This window comes from Tamandua tetradactyla, chromosome 3 (assembly GCF_023851605.1).
Source record: "Tamandua tetradactyla isolate mTamTet1 chromosome 3, mTamTet1.pri, whole genome shotgun sequence".
NCBI classification, from domain to species: Eukaryota; Metazoa; Chordata; class Mammalia; order Pilosa; family Myrmecophagidae; genus Tamandua; species Tamandua tetradactyla.
In genome coordinates, this window is record NC_135329.1 from 107,182,077 (window position 1) to 107,203,779 (window position 21,703).

The 21,703-nt window shown below is 36.8% G+C and overlaps 1 protein-coding gene across 1 annotated transcript in view; it reads left to right on the forward strand.

Moving 5' to 3' along the window:
* Positions 1–21,703, forward strand: part of THSD7B (thrombospondin type 1 domain containing 7B) — a 535,886-nt gene that overhangs the window by 433,999 nt on the left and 80,184 nt on the right. Inside the window, exon 15 of the mRNA XM_077151771.1 lies at positions 7,157–7,307. Coding sequence (XP_077007886.1) covers positions 7,157–7,307 — 151 coding nt within the window. The remainder of the gene's footprint in view (positions 1–7,156; positions 7,308–21,703) is intronic.

Below are 21,703 nucleotides of genomic sequence, written 5' to 3' on the forward strand. Positions count from 1 at the left end.
TTGATTTTCACATCATATATTCTGGTTTTTGCTCATCTTTGAAATATTCATAAGAAGCATATGTGCCTTGATCTGCTGATGTTTACAGTGGGATTCCCTCTGCGATATAGCCACAATCTTCATCATTTCCTTCTAATGACTCTGTGCAGGCTGGCATTCCCTCCACTGGTTCTTGGTCATCACTGCTAAGAAATTAGGAGATTTTGACTGGTTGCTGCCATTGTTCTTTTTTGCAGTATGGTTAGTAAAGTTGATAGATGTTACAGTTTTGGGCTTCAACACATTGAAAATGTCTTTTTTTTGTCACATGAACAGGCACCGGGAATCGAACCCGGGTCTCCGGCACGGTAGGTGAGGACTCTGCCTGCTGAGCCACTGTGGCCCCCCTGAAAATGCCATTTTTAAGCCCCCACAATTAGCTTTAGCAGCCAAAGTCTGAGGACATCTGTGAACAATAGCTATACATTTTAATCTAAAAGGAGAAAATCTCTGAAAGAATTTAGCAAACGCTGGGTTATTTATTGAGGGAGCCTGTTATATAGTTTTTTGTTTTGTAAATATGCCAGCGGTGACCAAAGTAAACACTTGGTCTGAGTTTGTCAAACAGTCTGCTTTGTAATATGAAGAAACAGTAATTTCCTTACCAACTGAGGATGGTGGCAGTAGACATTAAGACTGAACAAATAAATAATTTAAACAGTGATCGGCAGGAAAAATAAAGAATAAAGCACAGTACAGTCAACTGTCCAATTGCATGAATATAGGGTATCATTTGCCTGATTTAGGAAGCTCTGTTTCAAATAGGTAGTACCTAAGGCAGTGCCCCATTGAGTTGTCTTTTCAACCGATGTCGAGGCAGAGCCTGTTTGCCTGTGTTGGTTGTTGTTCACCCTTAGTGAACTTACCTCACTGTGTGTGATCCTGCCATCTCTACACTCAGTCACAGTGTTGCAAGATCACTTTTAGACGTGTTGGATGAAAGAATTTTTGACAAATTATAAAGGGCCTCCTTATTGCAAACCGAAGCATATGGCTGATAGATAAATTATCATTCTTTCTCTTTGTTACTTCCTTTTCCCTTGGGGACTAGTGTGTTCAAGCTGTTGCTAACTTTGGGCTTTTACCTCTTTCCCTTCAAAACCTGTCTTCTGTTTCTTATTCCCTCTTGACCTGAAAAATGGCTGACTTACCTACCTTGTAAAGAAATATCTAAATCAACTGTGACATGTCACACTATCATCCCAGCCAGGTGTCTTAGCAGTATTATAGGAAAATCTCAGAAGAAAAGCAAATGCTTTAAGAGAACAAATTACAATGAGAGAATTTGGAAGGTTGATGGAGGAATACACTTGAAAAAGAGGGCCTTTTAGCTAGATCTCTAGGCTGCTCAGCCAGATATGGTAAAAATAATTCAACTACCAAATACAGGTGACTATCTTACATGTTTTATGTGTGTGATCACATTTAAATTTGTAAAGTGTGTTTTTTATGTATCATTTATTCTAAACTGATATTGAACCTAATAAGAGTTTATATTAATATAGTGAATGAAACAGCTTATCTGTTCTTTTTCTTAAACCTCCCAACTGGAAGACACCTTCACAGTCCATCTATGACTATGGTCATTTATTGATTCAAATATTATTTATGAATATTTACCTTCTATGTATCAGGCACTGTTCTAAGCACTGGGGATAAAGCAGTGAGCAAAACAGAATCCCTGTCCTCATAAAATTTACAATATAGTTGCGGAGGTAAACACTAGACACTTAAATCAATATATGGTACAATATTTCTGCTATGAAATGTGAAAAAGAAAAATAAAATTTTTGCTGGAGTGATGGAGAGTATTTTTTTGAAGAAGTTGGTCAGCCAAATGGCATTTGAGCAGAGAGTGGAATGAAGTGAGATATTTTAATGATGTGCAGATCTGTAGAACGAGACTTCCAGGAAAAGGGAATATACAAAGCAGGAACCTTCATGACTAGTTGGAAGAATGACAAGATGACTCATGTGGCTAGTGCCAGGAGTCACATCATGTAGGATCATCTAAGAATGGTAAAGAGTAATGGTATTACTCTTACTGCAACAGGAAGGTTTGAGACAGTGGGGGTCGGATTGTGCAATGGCGTGCCCTCATTTATGTTTGAAAAAGTATACACTGCAGGAGGTGTGGAAAAGACACTATAGGGGATACAGGCAGAAGCAGGAATGCAGGTTTTGAAGCTATTGCAGAATTCTAGAGGTGAGAGGTTGATGATTAGGCAGGGTATGGTAATAGTGAAGGTGATGAGAAGGTCACATTTGGAATATATTTTGAAGGTAGAGAACAAAGGATTTGCTGATAAAGTGATTGTCGAATGTGGGAGAAAAAAAAGTGACAAGGGTGTCTCCTATGTTTCTTGGCCTGAGCAACAATTGGAATATGGTGTCACTTGTTGAGATGAGGATTTTTGGAGGCAGATTTGAGAGAGAAAACGAAAAGTTTTGTTTTGAACCCATTAACTTTGAGATGATATTAGTCTTCCAGGTGGATTCCACAGTATGCTGTACAGGAGAGAGACTGGAGTTGGGATTATAAATTTGGGCATCAGTTACATATAAATTTTGTATGGATCTATAAGAGAAGGGGTAACACAACTGCACCTTGGGGGATTCCAACTTTTTAGATCAATCAGAAAGACCCTCCAAAGAAGACTGAGAAAGAAGAACCAATGAAATAGAAGGAAAGCCAGGAAAGTGGGAAACAAACTAAAGTTTTTCAAGGAGGAGGAAGTAATCACTTACTTTAAGTGCTTCTGAGAAGTATACTAAGGTGAGGACTGAGAACTGCCCCTTAGGTTTGATAATGAGGAGTCTGTTGATGACTTTCGCAAGAAGTTTCTCTGGAATGGTAATAAAACATGATTAAAGTGAATTAAAGAGTTAATCAGAAGAGAAGAGGTAGAGACAGCAACCATAGCCAATGCCATAGAGAAGTTTTGGAGTGAATTTGAGTAGAAATGAGCTTATGACTGAGGGGAGATATGGCAAGAAAAATTGATGAGGCTGAATATGTAGGGGATAACTGCAGGGGTATTTTCATCTGAGAAGCCCCCTCTTCCCCAATTTCAGTCATTTTAAGACTTTATTCTTAAGCTTGTCAGCATTCCCAGAAATGTCTCTATTAAAATTGTAACTGAAATAGATAATCCTAGCCAGCAGTATTCTGGGACCCCAGTGAAAGAAGGTTGGTGTGATAGGCAGAGCAGTGTCCCCCAAACTTGCCTATGTCCTAATCTCTAGAATCTGTGAGTAAGTTATCTTCCATGGCAGAAAGAAATTTGTAGATAGAATTGAGCCAGGGATTTTTGAGATAGGGAAATGGTGTCGTCACAAGGGTCCTTGGAGTAGAAAGGGAGGAGGCAGAGAGAGAGTCAATCAGTGGAAGATGTGACTACAGAAGAAAAGTACAGAGAGACACAATGCTGCTGGCCTTTATGTTAGAGGTAGAGAGCCATGAGCCAAGGAATATCATGGGCCAGGGGATACTGGAGTCCTCTAGAAACTGGAAAATGCAAGGAAATAGATTCTTCCTTTGAAACTCCCAAACAGGAATGTAACCCTGCCAACACCTTGCTTTTTGCCCATTTTGAATTTCCATACTGTACAACTATAAGATAATAAATTTGTGTTATTTAGAAACTAGCACAGCTGGAGATGGGATGGACATCTCAATTTTGCTTAAACTCCTATTTCAGTATGCTGTCCCCATCCTTAATTGTACTGAGGGTTCCTTAGCCCTTTGGCCCTCTTTGTGACCCTCTAGGTAAAATAAACCTTCAGTCACCTGCAGGGGGAGGAGAGGGACAGTCACCTACCTCCCTTTTGACTGGGAGAAGTGATCTCAGGGAAGATCCTTCTCAGACTTTCAAATCAGTCTTCAATTTCCATCCTCCTTTCCAGAGGTATTTGGTGCTACAAATTTCCAAATCTTTTCTGTGTTCTGTAGTATAAATGGTGTTATTTCTTTGTTTTCTCTAGAAGGGTTAATATCCAACTTTCTCTGGTGGGCTGGGACAGCTTCTTACTAGTCCATCTTTTCTGCATTTGTTGTGGTTTTTCCTTTCCCTTCTCTCGTGTTTGCCCACCTTTTAGTAACAGATTCCTTTACTATTGTTGTCATGGCATACTGGCAATGAGAAGAGGCTGGGACATACATTCAACTGGTCATCATCAATCCAAAGTTTTACCTCTCTCAGTGAAATAAAAAAAGAAAAAAACAAAATGATATCATATGTGAGTGTGCAGGCAGAAAAGAAAACAATTTCCAGTTTTGTTCCTATGTTTATTTTTTTACTTTTTCATTGTAATAATGTAAATACAACTCAAATTTTTTCACTTTCACCAGTTTTTAAGTTGTAAAGGGAAAGGCATTTAAGCCTCCTCTGGTCTCTCCTTCCACTGTTAACTATTATCACAATGAGAAATGGAAATCCATAGATTCTTCTGCACCATGCCTCCTTATATTGAAAGGCACTCCTTAAATCTCCCATCTGTCCACCATTTTCAGTTAATCTCCTTTATATAATATCTGGTTTTTCACTACTTGGTTGTCCATAAAGCTTGTTTTATTTTGCCCCAGGTGAGAGGATACTTTGCCTTTTGTCTGAAGTTTGTTTTTTTGTTTAATTTAGTTTTTTTTTTCTGTCAAATATATGTACAAAGGAAAAGTCTAAAATAAAGGATAATTCATTTGAGCATAGCATAATTTAGGAAGAACCAAAAGTTTTACAGTACACCTCTGTTGAAATGCTTACTCCTTGGACTTGACTTTGTGTCTAAAATTGCCATATTAGCAAATAGCAACATTTTTCTAATCACCGTTGTCATTTTCATCTTCACTGTCATCATTAGCATTGGACCAAAAAACTCATAAGAATAGGGATATCATTCATCTTTGTGTATATCCCTGTACCAGAAAGTGCCTGGCATATGGTAAGCCCTAAAAATATATGTATAAAATCAATCATTGTTAACAATTAATAACTCAACTTTGTATCCAAACATCTAACAAAACAGGGTTGCATACTTTGAGTCCTTATTAAACTTTGGGGAATAAATCATTTTTAATAAACTTTTAATTGGTATATGACATAAATACAGAGACATGCCCACATCATAGCAGTACAGCTTGATGAATTTTCACAAAATGAACACATGAGTGTAAACAGTCCAGAGGGCAAGAAACAAAATATCACCAGCACCACCTAAGCTCCTATCATTTACTAAACTTTCCTTCAAGGGTAATTTTATACCATATTGATACCATAGATCAGTAATGCTTATTGTTTGAACTTTATGTGAATGGAATCATATGGTGGATACCTTTTTGTGTCAACGTTATATTTGTGAACTTAATCCATGTAGTTTCATTGACAAAAGTTCATGCATTCTCACCACATAGAGTTGAATTGGATGAATTTACCAAAATATATTTATCCTTTCTACTGCTGTTGGGCTATTCGGATTGTTTGTAGTTTGACCAATTATGAATAGTGTCCTAGTCTGCTAGCTGCCAGAATGTAATACACCAGAAACAGAACAGCTTTTAAAAAGAGAATTTATTAAGTTGTAAGTTTACAGGCTGTGAAAATGTCCAAATTAAAGCAAGTTTATAAAAATGTCCAAATTAAAGCACCAAGAAAAGGTTACCTTCACTCAAGAAAGGCCGATAAAGTTCAGGGTGTCTCTCTCATCTGTAAAGGCAAATGGCAAACATGTCAACATCTGCTGGCTTTCTCTCCAGGCTTATTGTTTCATGAAGCTCCCCCAGGGGCATCTTCCTTCTTCATCTCCAAAGGTCTCTGGCTGCATGGGCTCTCATGGTTCTTGTGGTTCTCTCATGACTCTCTCCAGCTTTCTCCAAAATGTTTCCTCTTTTAAAGGATTCCAGTAAACTAATCAAGACCTGGAATGGATGGAGTCACATCTCCATCTAATCAAAGGTTAATATCCACAATTTGGTGTGTTACATCACTGTGGAGATAACCTAATCAAGTTTCCAACCTATACTGTATACAGTACAGTATAGGGATTAAAAGAAAGACTGCTTCCACAAGATGCATCAGGATTAAAACATGGCTTTTCTAGGGTACACAATCTTTTCAAACCAGCACAAATAGTGTGGCTATGAACATTTTCAGTCCAGTTTTAGAACACATCGGTATACATTTTCGCACAAATAGAAGTGGATTCGTTGGGTTCCATGGTATGTTTCTGTTTAGCTTCCTTAGGTACTACCAAATAGTGTTTCAAACAGTTCATGCTCCAGGAAGTTGAGTAAGAAAAAAGGAGTTATAATTGCTCCACATTCTTGTCAACACTTGATATTTTCCAAGTTTTTTATTTAAGCCACTCTGGCAGGTATTTTGTAATATTGTACTTTGGTTTTTATTTGATTGACTCCTCATCACCATTATCAATAATAGTAATTATATGTCTCATTATCTCCTGAATTTATCTCAAAGCCTGACACAAAGTTGGCCAAACAACTACAGTATCTGCATTTAAACTCATCCTCCATTGTTGCTTGAAAAAACTGCTTATTTTCCTTTGGTTTGCAATACCGAAACGCTTTACCAGAAACACCTGAAAAACTAACATATGAAATTACTTTTCACATTATCTTGCTGTGACCTTAAATAAGTTAGACAAAGATTAGGAAATTTGAAAGGGTGCAAAACAGAAGTTTGAAAAAAAGTTGAAGGGAGCCACAGGAAGTATAGAGGTGCAAGCAACTACGAAACGATAAGTTTATTCAGAGAAGCAGAGGCCTCAGGATTTGCTATAGTAAAAGAATATCCCCTCAGTGCTACATCTGAACACCGGAACGTGGCACACGTATTGTAGGTCTCTTTAGAGTGAGAGTTCTTCAAGGGCGACAGTTGTCTCCAGACTTTCTGTTGTTCAATCCTGCCCTGCAAAATGAAGTTCCCATCACTCACTTATCCCTCAATAAAGAATGAAGAGGAAAATAGTTTTATTCCTGCTTTCTCTTCTGGCCTTATTTTATGCTTAATTATCTCTGATGGGTAAGTAAGTATAATGCAATACAACTATTTTAGGTTTACTTTCCACCATTTTAAGTAATCAAGCCTATGATCTTGCCTCACAGGTGTGTGAATACGGCTGACAGTGAAGGTGGGGCAGTGGACCATAGTCTGTGCACCCAGGATGAAATTCCCCTGGAAACCCAGTCCTGTTTTCTCCTGTGTCCTAATGAATGCGTCATGTCTCACTGGGGACCATGGAGCAAATGCCCACAGGTAATTTTTCTTCTTTGTTAGTATGCTAGTGTTCCAGTGTAACCTCAGTGTTCTCTAGGTACTCACAGTGCTGCTCTCCCAAGCATTTACCTAATAACATGGTGTTTTAGTTTGTTAAGCTGCCAGAATGCAATATACCTGAGATGGGACAACTTTTAAGAAGGAGATTTATGAAGCTGCAAATTTACTGTTCTAAGGCCATGAAAATGTCCAAACTAAGGCATCCAGAGAAAGATACCTTAACTAAAGAAAGGGCCAATGAAGTTCAGGGTTTCTCTCTCAGCTGGGAAGGTACATGGTGATGTCTGCTAGCTTTCTCTCATTTTACGAGGCTTCCCCAAGAGCATTTTTCTTCTGCATATCCAAAGGCCTCTGGCTGTGTGGGCTCTTTTGGTTCTTTCCAAAATGCTTCCCTCTTAAAGGGCTCCAGTAAGCAACCCCACCTCCAGTAGGCAACTCCAATAAGCAGCACACCTCCATGGAAACCATTTAATCAAAAGTTACCATCCACATTTGGGTGGGTCACATCTCTATGGAAACAATAAAAAAGATCCCACCAGCAATATTCAATGAGGATTAAAGAACATGGCTTTTCTGGGGCATACAACAGTTTCAAACTGGCACACATGGGAAAATAATTTTCCTGAGGAACCAGAAAAGAGAGACAGAGAGAGATGTATCAGTGAATGAGAACGAACAATTTAAAATGCCAGGGCTTGTTCCAAAGCCTTTATCATGGTAAGGGTAAGGAAAATGAGTGTATAATGATCATACTAGGATTTAACTGCATACCCATTGTTAAAGGGGTCTTCTTTAGTACCAAAAGGATTCTCATTGTAATTTCTTAGTTCTGTTCTGTTTTTATCCTTGCCAAATCAATTATATCTTTGGAGCTCAATTCCACTGTGTAATTTAGTTTTAATGTTGATCTGCTTTTGCTTTTTTGCTGCTTTTCCAAAGATGAGGTATTCTTTTGGCCATGTTTCTGCCTCTTCTGAAGTTAACAAAAATTCTTTTCTAAATCTAAAGCATTTGCCTTTATTTTTCTTTTATTTTATAAAAAATGGAAACGATGCAAGTGTGGCAAAATAAATATCCTTCAGGTAGCATAGTTCAACTTAATATTCTCTGAAGAGAAATTTCTCAGAAGAGATATTCTGATATTTTAAACTTATATTTTGCCTAAACATTGAAAAAATTGGGGGTAGGAACACATTATATGGGTTCAAACATTAAGAAGGGAAGACTGAGGGTATTTTTAATTCAACTGTTATACTGACAATTTGTGGAAAGTCTGTATGTAACCTTTGTACAGAAATGGAAATATTTTTTAAATCAGTTAATATCGCATACTTGCAGTTTTGAATAATTGATTCTTCATTAATTATTGCAAACGTAAATTTGTTATTTCTATAATTATATTCCTGAGAAAGATTTCCCTCCTGTTGAGTTGTTCAATGGTGTTAGGCCAACACAATATTTAGATGAAGAGGCACCAATAAAGAATAATTTGTAATAAAAGAAGCATTTATTTTGCATTTAACTTGAATAGAATGAAAATTAACACATATGGAGCACTTATTTTGTATCAGGCATATACAAGAATTATATTATATAGTCCTTGTATCAACCTTATACTACATAAGAACTTCTATCAGTCCTATTTTACAGATGAAGAACCTGATGTTCAGAAAGCCTAAGTATTATGCATAGATTATATATTTAATAAGTGATAGAAATGGGAACAAACCTAATTCTGTTTGATGAAGCCAAAGCATTTGCTCTGGAATACTTGAGTCACTTATCATGAATTAGAGTAGATTGAGACTTAGTATATCTCTTTCTTTAGAATGAACATTCATTTTAAGAACAAAGCAAGTTGTCTTAGCTGCCTGTATGATTAGTCCATGACTGATGCATATATTCACATTTTAAAAAGTGTTCCAGCATGTACTGTATTAATCAACCTGCAGAAGAATTAGTAACCTGCAGAAGTTTAATAAAATGTAAAGGTCATGCTCTTCTTCACTTATTTTTCTAATGTGCTCACAGAAGACTCCATTGAGCTCTAATCACCTTGCAATGAAAATGTTTCTCTCTTAAGTCAAGTTATCTGGCCACTAAGATCAATATTTTTTGTAGGAGCATTTTAGACAATGTTGTAGGGATGTTGATAGCCTGACATCCCACATTTAGCTTTTGAGTTTCTATGAGGCTATTTTCTTTTCTAAAATAGTCACTTTATTTTTTAAATGAGAGATAGAAAACTATTTTCACCTCCTTTCCTGTGTCTGGAAGAAGGCATAGACACTTACTCACTTTTCTGCATGAAATGAGAAGGATTTTCCTTCAATTGCTTATGAGCCTTCTGAGTTACACAGTAATAACAATAACAACAATAACTTTCATTGAGCACCTAGTTTATAGCCAACACTGTGCTGAAAACCATATATAACTCTAAGTTTCATAACAACACTGTGCTATAATTGAGACCACATGTGCATGGTCACCCAGGTCAGTGTGACCATAATAGCCTTGATCTTTCTCAGATGACATGCTTACCTCAAGTGTAAATGGAGATCAAAATGGAAAAAAAAATAATGATAGCAGTTAGGATCCATGCCTGATTATTTTCCCTATTCTGTTTATATGCCTTGCCTTAATTTTGTAAAAGTTTCAAGATTTTAGTATAGTTCCCCAAATCATGTGTGCTTCACCAGTACTTGAAGTTGAAGCAAAGTTAGCAAGGTAAATTACTGTGCCTAGTGTATAATTAGGAATTAGGTATTTCAATATCATTTTTCTGAGAAAACAAGAAACAATGTGCTGATTTAGGGATTCTAAAATCCACCAATATTTTATCAAATTCTTCTTTGATACTCTGCAATGTAATATATATTCATGGAACCAATTGGCCATGCTTTATTCATTGTTCTTTTTTTTTCCCAGGGAAGTTCTTTAGAGCCAGATAAACAAACAAAAAATCTTCCTCAAATTTCTGAAAAATAGTTAAAGGGTTGCAATAACTAGATGAATGTTTAATCAAGAAATTAGAATTTAAAACCAGTAGGGGAATTTCATGGTGCCCTTGTGTACCCCTTCCCTACCCCTTCCTTATTGTGGTGTGGAGTCGACCTATGTTTCCATTGTGGAACCCTGACTTGGTTCTGGAGGTAGCAGAGTAACCCCTCTATGCAAGCTGGTGTATCTGTAGGTCAGTACCAGTCTATCAAGTGAGAACCTTAAGGACTGAATCAGGACACTCATCTCTGCCTGCCCTTCTCCACATCCAACCTGTCCCAAGCAGGCAGAAGCAGCTTGTTGACAGCTAAGAAACAATTAAATCAAAGTAGGCTAGGGCAAGGTGGGCCACTGTGGCTCAGCAGGCAGAGTTCTCGCCTGCCATTCCGAAGACCCGGGTTTGATTCCCGGTGCCTGCCCATGTGAAAAAAAAAAAAATCAAATGAATCAAAGTAGCCTAGGGCAGAAAAGTATGGGTTTTAAGACATGTAATAAAGCAAGGAAGAAGGCATAGACATTTATTTGTTTTTCTCCATGAAATGAGAGGAATTTTCCTTCAATTGCTTATGATCCTTCTAAGTTACACAATAATAATAATAATCTTCATTGAGCATCTATTCTGCAACCAACACTGTGCTGAAAACCATATATAACTCAGTTTCTCAGGAGGAGGGAAAATTCAGTTTCATAGGGAATAGAGAGGCATTCAGATTCCTGTAAATGGCATAATTCCCAAGACCACGAGTGCAAGCCCAGGACTAGACACAGGCGTAGGAAAGATGGAGCATGCAATCTTTGCTTTGGGCTGATTTTCTTGATAGGAGGGGTGGGCTAAACTCAGAAAGAGGGTTCCAGCCAATACTAAGCCAATTTGCAAAGACTGTGAGTTATGATTTCTGAGTTGGGTTGTTTGTACTACCTTCTGGCACCCAATGTGATATCTCTGTCATATACTATCTGGGCATAAATTTTAGGAAAGGACAGCTTAGGGACTAAATCCCAGTGTTAACATATTTAAATATTAAAAAGTACAGTATGCAAGAAAATATTACCAGACAAACAGGAAAACATGGCCCACCAGAAAAATCCAGAAAAACAGACTTCGGGCATACCAGACAGAGACTTTAAAAAAAATAATCCTCCATATAGTTAAGATATAGGAAAATACAGAGAAAGAAAGAAAAAGATATTAAGAAAATGATGCATGAATAATATGGAAATTACAGTTAATAGAAATTTTAAAAAGGAAGTAAATAGAACTACTAGAGTTCAAGACCACAGATAAGTGAAATGAAAAATTCCCTAAGGGTTTCAGCAACAGATTAGAACTGACAGAAGAAAGACTTGTTGAATTCGAAGACAAGACAGTTAAAAGAATTCAGGCTGGAAAGCAGGAAAAAAAGAATGAAAGAAAGTGAACAGAGCCCAAGAGACCTGAAGCTCACCAAAACATGTTTACCAATATGCAATATTATGAGATTCTCAGGGGAGAAGAAGAGAAAGGAAAGAAGGAATATTCAAAGAAATAATGACAGAAAGCTCCCACAATATCAAGAAAAACATGAATGTGCATATTTCAACAATCCAACAAACCCCAGACAGGATAAACTTGTAGATAATCATGTCTAGTCACATAGCAGTCAAACTATCTTTTTAAATTTCTTGGCTGCCAAAGGCAAATACCATGCAATGAGTTGGCTTAAACAATGGGAATGTATTGGTTTGCAGTTTTGAGGCTAGGAGAAGCCCAAAATCAAGGTGTCATCAAGACAATTCTTTCTCCCAGGAGACTGTGGCTGGCTGCCAGTGATTCTTGGTCCTTGACTTTTCCATCACGTGGCATCGTACACGGCAGCCTATCCTGGTTTTTCTCTTCTCTTCTGGGTTCCATTAACTTTCAGCTTCTGGCTGCTTCCTTTTTTTCTCTCTCTCTCTATGACCTTCTCTATAAGGCCTTCAGTCATGGTATTAAGACCCATCCTGCTTCAGCTGGGCCACACTTTAAGTGAAGTCACTTCATCATATCCGCAACACTGGATTAAGTTTAAGAACATGTTTCTTCTGGGGTACATACTCCAAACCACCCCACTCTCCAATGCCAAGGACAAGGAAAGAATTGTGATAGCTGAAGAAGAAAAACAACTTATTATATACAAAGGAGTCCTGATAAGATTAAGTTCTAATTTCTCATCAGAAACCATGGAAGCAAAAAGGAAGTAGAGTAAAATATTTAAAGCAATTGCTGACCAAGAATTCTATATTCAGTGAGTCTGTCTTTCAAAAATGAAGAAAAGAAGATATTACCAAATGAACAAAAGCTGAAGGAGTTTGTTACCACTAGACTTGCCCTACAAGCAACACTAAAGGCAATTCTTCTGACTGAGAGGAAAGAACACTAGATAGTGGATGAAAGTGAGGTAAAGAAATAAAGACCTCCAGTAAAGGTAACTGTGGGTAATTATTAATGCCAGTACTATTGTGTTGTATTTTTTGGTGTGTAACTTCACCTTTTTACCTTGTTTATGCAAATTTATAGAAAATAATGATAGATCTAAAGTTGTAGATATACAATATATAAAGCTATTATTTGAAAAAAGTACAAGAAGTTTTGGGGTGATGGAGAGATATAAGAACAGTGTTTGTATATGCTTTTGAAGTTAAGGTCACACCAAATCAAATGTGATGTTAAATTTAAGCCCCATGGTCACCATGAAGAAAATATCAAAAAAATATGTGCAAAAAAGAGTTCCCTGGGGAGAATGGTGAGAAAGGGGGAAAATTCAACTTCCCCAAGTGGAGAATTTTTGATATTCTCACAGGCAATGGGGACAGCCAAAGCAATAGGCCAAGCCTCCAATCTTGGAGTTTGTTCAAATGAAACTTAATCCCGCAAAGGATATTAAATTTAAGCCTACTTAACATTAGGCCTAAGAGTCACCCCCAAGAGAACCTCTTCTGTTGCTCAGATGTGGCCTTTCTCTCTTGGCCGACACAGCAAGCAAACTCACTGCCCTCCTGGGTGTGAACCTTCCTGGCAACATGGGACAGAAATCCTAAAATGAACTGGAACTCAACATCAAGGGACTGAGAAAATCTTCTTGACCAAAAGGGGGAACAGTGAAATGAGACAAAATAAATTGTCAGTGGCTGAGAGATTCTAGACAGACTCAAGAGGTTATCCTGAATGTTATTCTTATGCATTAAATAGATATCACCTGTTTAGTTAAGGTGTAAGGGAGAGGCTGGACGGAACTGCCTGAAAATGTGGAGCTGTGCTCCAGTGGCCATGTTTCTTATAGATAACTGTATAATGATATGTCTATAGCAGTGTGACTGTGTGGTTGTTAGAGCCTTGTGTCTGATTCTCCTTTTGTCTACCTTATCGATGGACAAGTAAAACATATGGATTAAAAAGTAATAATAGGGGGAAGAAATGTTAAAATAAATTTAGTAGATTGACATGCTGGTGATCAGTGAAGGGAAGGAGTAAGGGGTGTGTATGTATGAATTTTTTCTGTTTTCTTTGTATTGTTTTTTCTGAATTGATGCAGATTTTCTAAGAAATGATCATGATGAATATATAACTATGTGATGATAGTGTGAGTTATTGATTATATAACAAGAACAGAATGATCATATGATAAGAATGTTTGTGTTTGTATGTGGTTTGTAATACAAATAAAAAATAAATAAATTTAAAAATATATATATGCATGAAAAGAATTAAGAGATTCAAAATGGTACCCACTAAAAGAAAAATCAAGCAAATATGAAACTAAGCCTTAGTGGAAGAATTGTGGAACAGAAAAGTAAAAGACTTACAGTGACCAAATAGCAATATGGCAGAAGAAAGTCCTGCATTACCAGAACTTTAAATGAATTAATCTCTCTTGTCAGAGGACAGAGATGGGCAGGATAGATCAAAAAGCATGTCCCAATTATATGCTGTTTACTGGAGACTTACCCTGAATTCAAAGACCCAAAAAGGTTTGAAAGTGAAAGGATAAAAAAAAAAAAATCCGTGCAACTAATAACTAAAATCTGGGTTGGTTTTACTAATATCAGATAAAATAGAATTTAAGTCAAAAACTGTTAACAAAGGACAAAGAAGAACACTATATACTGATAAAGAGATCAATTCAACAAGTATAAGTACTATGAGATTTATTATAGGAATTGATTCACATACTGTTTTAGTTTGCTAATGCTGCCAGACTGCAATATACCAGAATGGGTTGGCCTTTATAAAGGAGACTTGCTAAGTTACAAGTTTGTACATCTAAGGCCATAAAAATGTTCAAACTAAGGTATCTAGAGAAAGGTACCTTGACTCAAGAAAGACTGATGATGTCCAAACATCTCTGTCAGCTGAGAAGACATGTGGCTGGCATCTGCTAGTCATTTGGCTTCTGGTTTCAAGCAGCTTCCACAGGGGCATTTTCTTTCTTCATCTCCAGACATCTCTGTCTGTGTTGGCTCTGAGCTTTTTCCCAAAGTGGTTCCCTCTTAAAGGGCACCAGTAGGCAGATTCAGACCCACCTTGAATGGGCAGAGATACCTCTCCATGGAAACGACCTAATAAAAACCCCACCCACACTTGGGTGGGTCACATCTCTGATGAAACAACTTAATCAAACACATCCCACCTAACAATAGGTGTGCCCCCACAAGATTGGATTAGGATAAAGAACAAAAGAACATGGCTTTTCTGGGGTATATAACAGTTTCAAACCAGCAAACATGCCCATTTGGAATTGACAAGTCCAAATTCTGCAGAGCAGGCTCCAATTTTGGAACTTTGATGAAGGTTCCAGTGAGTTCCACTGTATTGCTGGCTGGCTGCAGTAGGGGTAGGAATTGTTCTTCCTGATTACTGAAGTCATTAGTTTTCCCATTAAGGTCTTTGACTGATTAGATTAGGCTTCTTTCATTGCTGAAATGAAAGTAATGTCCTTGCTGAGATGTAGATGCTCATTGTAGATGACAGCCATGGATGCAATTCACTGACTAATGATGTAAATCTATGAAATACTTTTGCAGTAATGATCAGGCTAGTGCTTGTTTGAGAAACAACTGGACAACATAACCTAGCCAAATTGACATGTAAATTTAAACATCACAGAAGGGAGTAACAAGGATTAGAGTGTAGATAAATGAAACAGAGAATTTTAAAACTGCAGAGAATCAAGGAAACTAAAATTTGGTTCTTTGAAAAGATCAATAAAATTATCAAACCTTTAGCTACATTGACAAAGAAAAAACTCATACATCTCATACCCTTGCCCCTCCCTCTCATTGACCACTAGTATTTCCATCTACCCAATTTATTTTACCCTGTCTTCCCTTTTATTTATTTATTTATGCAAGTTTTTTTACTCATCTGTCCATACCCTGGGTAAAAGGAGCATCAGATACAAGGTTTTCACAATCACACAGTCACAGTATAAAAGTTATATCTTTTTACAATCATCTTCAAAGGCTCCTGTATTACAGTTTAACAGTTTCAGGTACTTCCATCCAGCCACTCTAATACACCATAAACTAAATAGAGATATCTATATAATGATAAGAATAACCTCCAGGATAACCTCTTGACTGTTTGAACTCTCTCAGCCCCTGAAACTTTATTTTGTCTCATTTTTCTTTTCCCCTTCTTAGTAAAGAAGGCTTTCTCAATCCCTTGATGCTGGGTCCTATCTCATCCCAGAATTTCTATCCCACATTGCCAAGGAGACTTACTCTCCTGGGAGTCATATCCCATGTAGAGATATGACTAAGCTAACCTACCAAGTTAGCTTAGAGAGAGAGGCCACATCTGAGCAGCAAAAGAACTTCACTGGAAGTGACTCTTAGGCCTATTTTTAAGTAGGCTTAGCCTGTCTGTTGCAGGAATAAGTTTCATAGGAGCAAACCTCAGGATTAAGGGCCCAATCTATTGATTTGTTTGTCCCCACTGCTTACAAGAATATCAGTAATTCTCCAAGTGGGGAAGTTGACTATATCTTCCTTTCTCCCCAGTCCCCCAAGGGACTTTGCAAATACTTTTTTATTCACTGCCCAAATTACTCTGGGATATCAGGGCATCACACTATGACCCGGATGAAGTAACAAGATTTCATGCCCTATTCAAGATTCCATGTACTTGTTTAACTAAACTGACCATACAAGTTAAATTAGGAAATGCACTACCCAAAATATTAATTTCGCACCCAATAAACATCTCTACCTTCATTCTCACACAGAAGTTGAAGTTTTATAATATGGATGATATCATCTTTTACCCTGTATTCTCATACTTTGTCCTATCCAGATCAGCTTCATTCATATCTCTACTCGAAGTCTGATCACTTTTTCAACTTTTTTAACAGTTCCTGTATGGGGTACTTGTTGACTTCCATAGCTTCAGAGCTCTAACTCTGAGTCTCAGGTGTCACGTAAATACCCGAAGTCTCTGGGAATGACCAGGTTATATACAAACAGCTCAGTATCTCAGAATTTAGTATTAACAAGTTACAATTCCTGAATATATGTAACTGCTATAAGAGTTTATAATCTCGGACCCTTTACAATAGGCCCCAACCTGATAACCAATGTTCTCAACTTCAGTTCACCAAGTGTTAATATTATAGTTAGTCCATATGATTGAGGCATGATAATATTTGTTGTTTTGTTCCTGATATTTCATTCAATATACCACTAAAGGGGATTTATTAATGTATAAGTTACAATTCTAAAACTGTGAAAATGTCCAAATTAAGGCCCCACAAGAGGATAACTTCTCAGAGGCAAGGTAGCATCTGGGTTTCTCTGTCAGCTGGGAAGGCACATGAAAACATCTGCTGGCCTCCTGGATTGGTTTCAAAATGGCTCTCTCATCTTCTGTGGGTCCTTCTGGCTTCTGCCCAGGGGGACTTTTCTGCTTCTCCTAAATGTGCATGTCTAAACATCTGCTTTCTGCATTAGCTCTGAGCTTTTTCTCCCTCATTGAGCTCTTTTAAGGACTCCAGTAAGCTAAATAAGACCTGCCTTGAATGAGCAGGGTCACATCTCCATCTAATCAAAAGGTCCTACCCACAATTGGGTGGGGTACATCTCCATGGAAATAACCTAATCAAAAGGCCCCCAAAATAGCAGGTCTGGCCCCATGAGATTGGATTAGGATTAAGAGAACATGGCTTTTCTAGGATACATAATCGTTTCAAACCAGCACAGTTACTGATGAACAATCTGAAGAAATCAAGAGCAAAATTCCATTTACAGTAACAACTAAAAGAATCAAATATCTAGGAATAAATGTAACTAAGAATGTAAAGGACTGTACCTGAAAAACTATGAACACTAATGAAATAAATCAATGAAGACCTAAATAAATGGAAGGACATTCCAAGTTTATGGATTGGAAGATTATTATTAAATTGTCAATTCTACCAAAAACAATTTATAGATTCAACATATTCCTAATAAAAATTCCAACACACTTCATTACAGAAATGGAAAAGCTAACTGTCAAATTTATATACAAGAATAAGATGCCCAAAATAGTCAAAAACATCCTGAAAAAGAAAAATGAAATTGGAGAATGCAAACTTCCTAATTTTAAAATTTCTTCTAAAGCTGCAATAATCTAAACAGCATGATAGTGGCACAAGGACAGACATTTTGACCAAAGGAATCAAATTGCAAATTCATAAATAAACTTTCTCATCTATAGAAAAATTTTTGACAAGATGTCAATCCACTCGATGGAAAGAGAATTATTTCTTCCATTAATGGTGCTGGGTACTGAACATCCATATGCAAAGAAATAAAGGTGGACCCCTCCCTCACATTATATACAAAAATTAACTCAAAATGAATTAAAAAACTAAATATAAGAAACAAACCTGTAAAACTCCTGTTAAAAACTTAGGGAAAGCATGTTGTGATGGTGGCTCAGTGGCAGAATTCTCTCCTGCCATGCCAGACACCTGGGTTTAATTCCTGGAGGCTGCCCATACCAAAAAACTCAAACAAAAAAAACTTAGGGAAACATCTTCAGAAACTTATGTTAGGCAATGGTTACTTACGCTACACCAAAAACACAAACAAGTCGAGAAAACATTGATAAATGAGACTTTAAAATTAAAAATTATTGCAAATCTAGGGACATTATCAGGAAAATAAAGACAACCTACAGAATGGAGCAAATACTTGGAAACCACATGTGATAAGTATCTAGAATATATTTTTAAAAATCCTACAACTCGACAACAAAAGTACAACCCAATTAAGGAGTAGGAAAAAGGTTTGAATATATATTTCTCAAAAAGCGATATATAAATCACCAATGAGCACATGAAGTGATGCTCAGCCGCATTAGCCATTAGGGAATTGCAAATCAAAACCACAATGAGATACCATTTCATATTCCTTGGAATGGCTTACTATTTAAATAACAAGTATCGGAAAGGATTCAGTGAGATAGGAGCACTAATTCATTGTTAGGTAGGTATGTAAAATGATGCAGCCCCTGTGGAAAACGGTTTGGCAGTTCCTCAGAAAGTTAAGTATAGAAATGCCATATGATCCAGCAATCCCACTTCTAAGTACATACCTAAAAGTACTGAAAGAAGTGACTTATACAGATATTTGTATATGGATATACATAGTAGCTTTATTCACAATTGCCAAAAGATAGAAATAACCCAAGGGTCCACCAACAGATGCATGGATAAAAACAGTCTGGTATATATATATATACATGTATATATATACAATGAAATAATATTTGCCATACAAGGGAATGAAGTTTCTATGCACAATACAACATGGATGAACTTTGAAGACATCATGTTGAGTGAAATAAGCCAAATAGAAAAGGACAAATATTGAATGATCTCCCTTATATGATGTAATAGGAATGTGTATAGAGTCTGAAATTAGAATGTAGGATATTGGGGACCAGGATGGGGATAAGGAGTGGAGAGTGGGCACAGAGTTTCTGTTGGGTTCTATGAAAGTTTGGCAATTGATGGTGGTAATAGTAGCATAACATTGTGAATATAATTAACACCACTGAATTATATTAGTGAAAGTGGTCATAAGAGGACATTTTGTGTTGCATATGTTACCAAAATAAAAATGTCAAAAACCCAAAAGAACTGTACAACACAAACAGTGGACCCTTATGTTGACTATGGATTACAGCTTGTGGTGTAGTTATAGTTATATTATTTCAACAATTGCAGCTGAAGTAACATGTTAATGCAAAGTGTTGATAGGGAAACTGTGTTGAGGGAGGGTTGTGGGAACTCTATGCTTTCTACATGATTTTTTCCATAAACTTATAACTTATCAAATTTTAAAAAAAGTAATAACCAATCAAATGAAATTATCTTCAATATATTAGTAATTTTGTTTGCCTGCACAGTAAAGTTTGTTGCTAAAGAACCTCTGTTGTGCAATTTCTATTGTTTTTATGCAATTGTAAATATAATTATAGGGACTTAGGTCAATCAGAAAATATTTTTGGCTGAGAAAGATAGAATACAACATGATGTTAACTATTCTATTAGTATTAAAATGTGTGTGTAAATGATGAAAATTAATGCAAATATAGACAATAAACATAATTTGTGAGTAAAAGAAGAAATTCAGTAAAGACACTTAATCAATCAAAAGTTTTTATTGAATTTCTTGTATGTGCCCTGTATTCTTGGGCCAAATATATATGAGGGAGCCCATCACTGCCACTGAGATACTCACAGGGCTCCGTACCTAGGTATACCCCATGGCTTTAGCAAAGGGTTCCTTGGATGACTGGGATTATTTCTTAGTTTACCCAATGTTCACTAATAAAATGTTAGGAACAGAGTGGGCCACGGTGGCTCAGCAGGCAAGAATGCTTGCCCGCTATGCCAGAGGACCCGGGTTCGATTCCCGGTGCCTGTCCATGTAAAAAAAAAAAAAAATGCTAGAAAGTATATAAAGTGATTAAAAGTACAGTCACTAACAACTGCTAGGTCCGTGATTCTCTGACCTAGTGCACACATAAGGATCATCCAGAGAAGGTGTTAAAGCACGTATTTGTATGGCCTCCCACCCAGAGATTGTGATTTAGTCTGCCTGGGATGGGGCGAGGCCAGGTGGGGGTGGGAGAGTCCTGAATTTGCATTTCTAACAGGTTTCCAGATGTTGCTTTTTCTGCTGCTCCAGAGAAAACTCTTTGAGTGGTAAAGCTTTTGGTCGGTATATCTAAGTCACATGCTTTTAAGTTTCAATTCAATTACAGGTTATTTGTTGAACATCTAATCAACACTTAACATTATGTGAAACTTGAGCTTACATTTACAAATGCCAATGTTCTTAGCATTTTATATTTAGTATCCCACTTAATCTTCACAGTGCCACTATGAAATAGATATTAATCTCCCCCACCCCTGCAATGTATAGGTGAGTGAACTAAGTCACAGAGAAGCTTGATAACCAGCTACTTTCAAAGAGCAACTAAGATGCGCTGTAAGCAGTTAAGCCCAGGGAGGCTGGACACTGCTAATCACTGTGAGAGAAGTAGAAGCCACATTTCCTGTCCTTGAGGAGATTGTGGTCTGTAAAATCTTTTGTCTCCTTTTTGTGGTTTGCTTTTGATTATTGAATTTGTAAAGGAGGATATTTCCAAGTTCAGTGAAGTGCCTCATTCAAGTAGGGCTCGAAGGAAGGAAGGAAAAGGAGTCATGAAACGGGATGGGTCCCATTGTCTAACGCTCTGGAACACTTGCTAGGCTGCAGGATTGTGGCCAAGTTACTTAAACTTCTGAGGAACTTATCAGGAACTTGAAGATGACTGCCGTTTTTCCAGATTGTTTAAGATTTAGAGATAATATATATAAAGTGAATATCAGAGAGTACTATGTAATACAACGTTGTTAAAAAAAAAAAAAAAAAGAAGGAAATCAAAGCTCCTAGTAGCATATAAAGCCTTCTTACATTGTTTACTGTGTGATCAGGAACCAGAAGACAAATAGATATGTTTTCTAAACCATAGAGAAAATATCCCTTCCCATACATAAAATGACTTATTATTTGATGTTACAGAAACAAAATGTCACCTTCCTTACTGAAAATGACTTGTATCTAATATAACAGTAATATCAAAAATGAGGTATTAGAAAGGTAAGTTTGAATTAATGGGTTACTAAAATTACAGTAAAATGGCCAATTGCATAACATAAGAACAAGCAAGACAAAAGCATTAAAAATTGTTTGGGGACCGTTTTAAAACTGTTTTGGGAAGAACTTGTAACTATAAATGGATCAAGCAAAAACAAACATGATTCAGAAAGAAATTTGAAGAAAATAGAAAATCATGTGTTTCATTCATTTTCGTGTTCTTATTC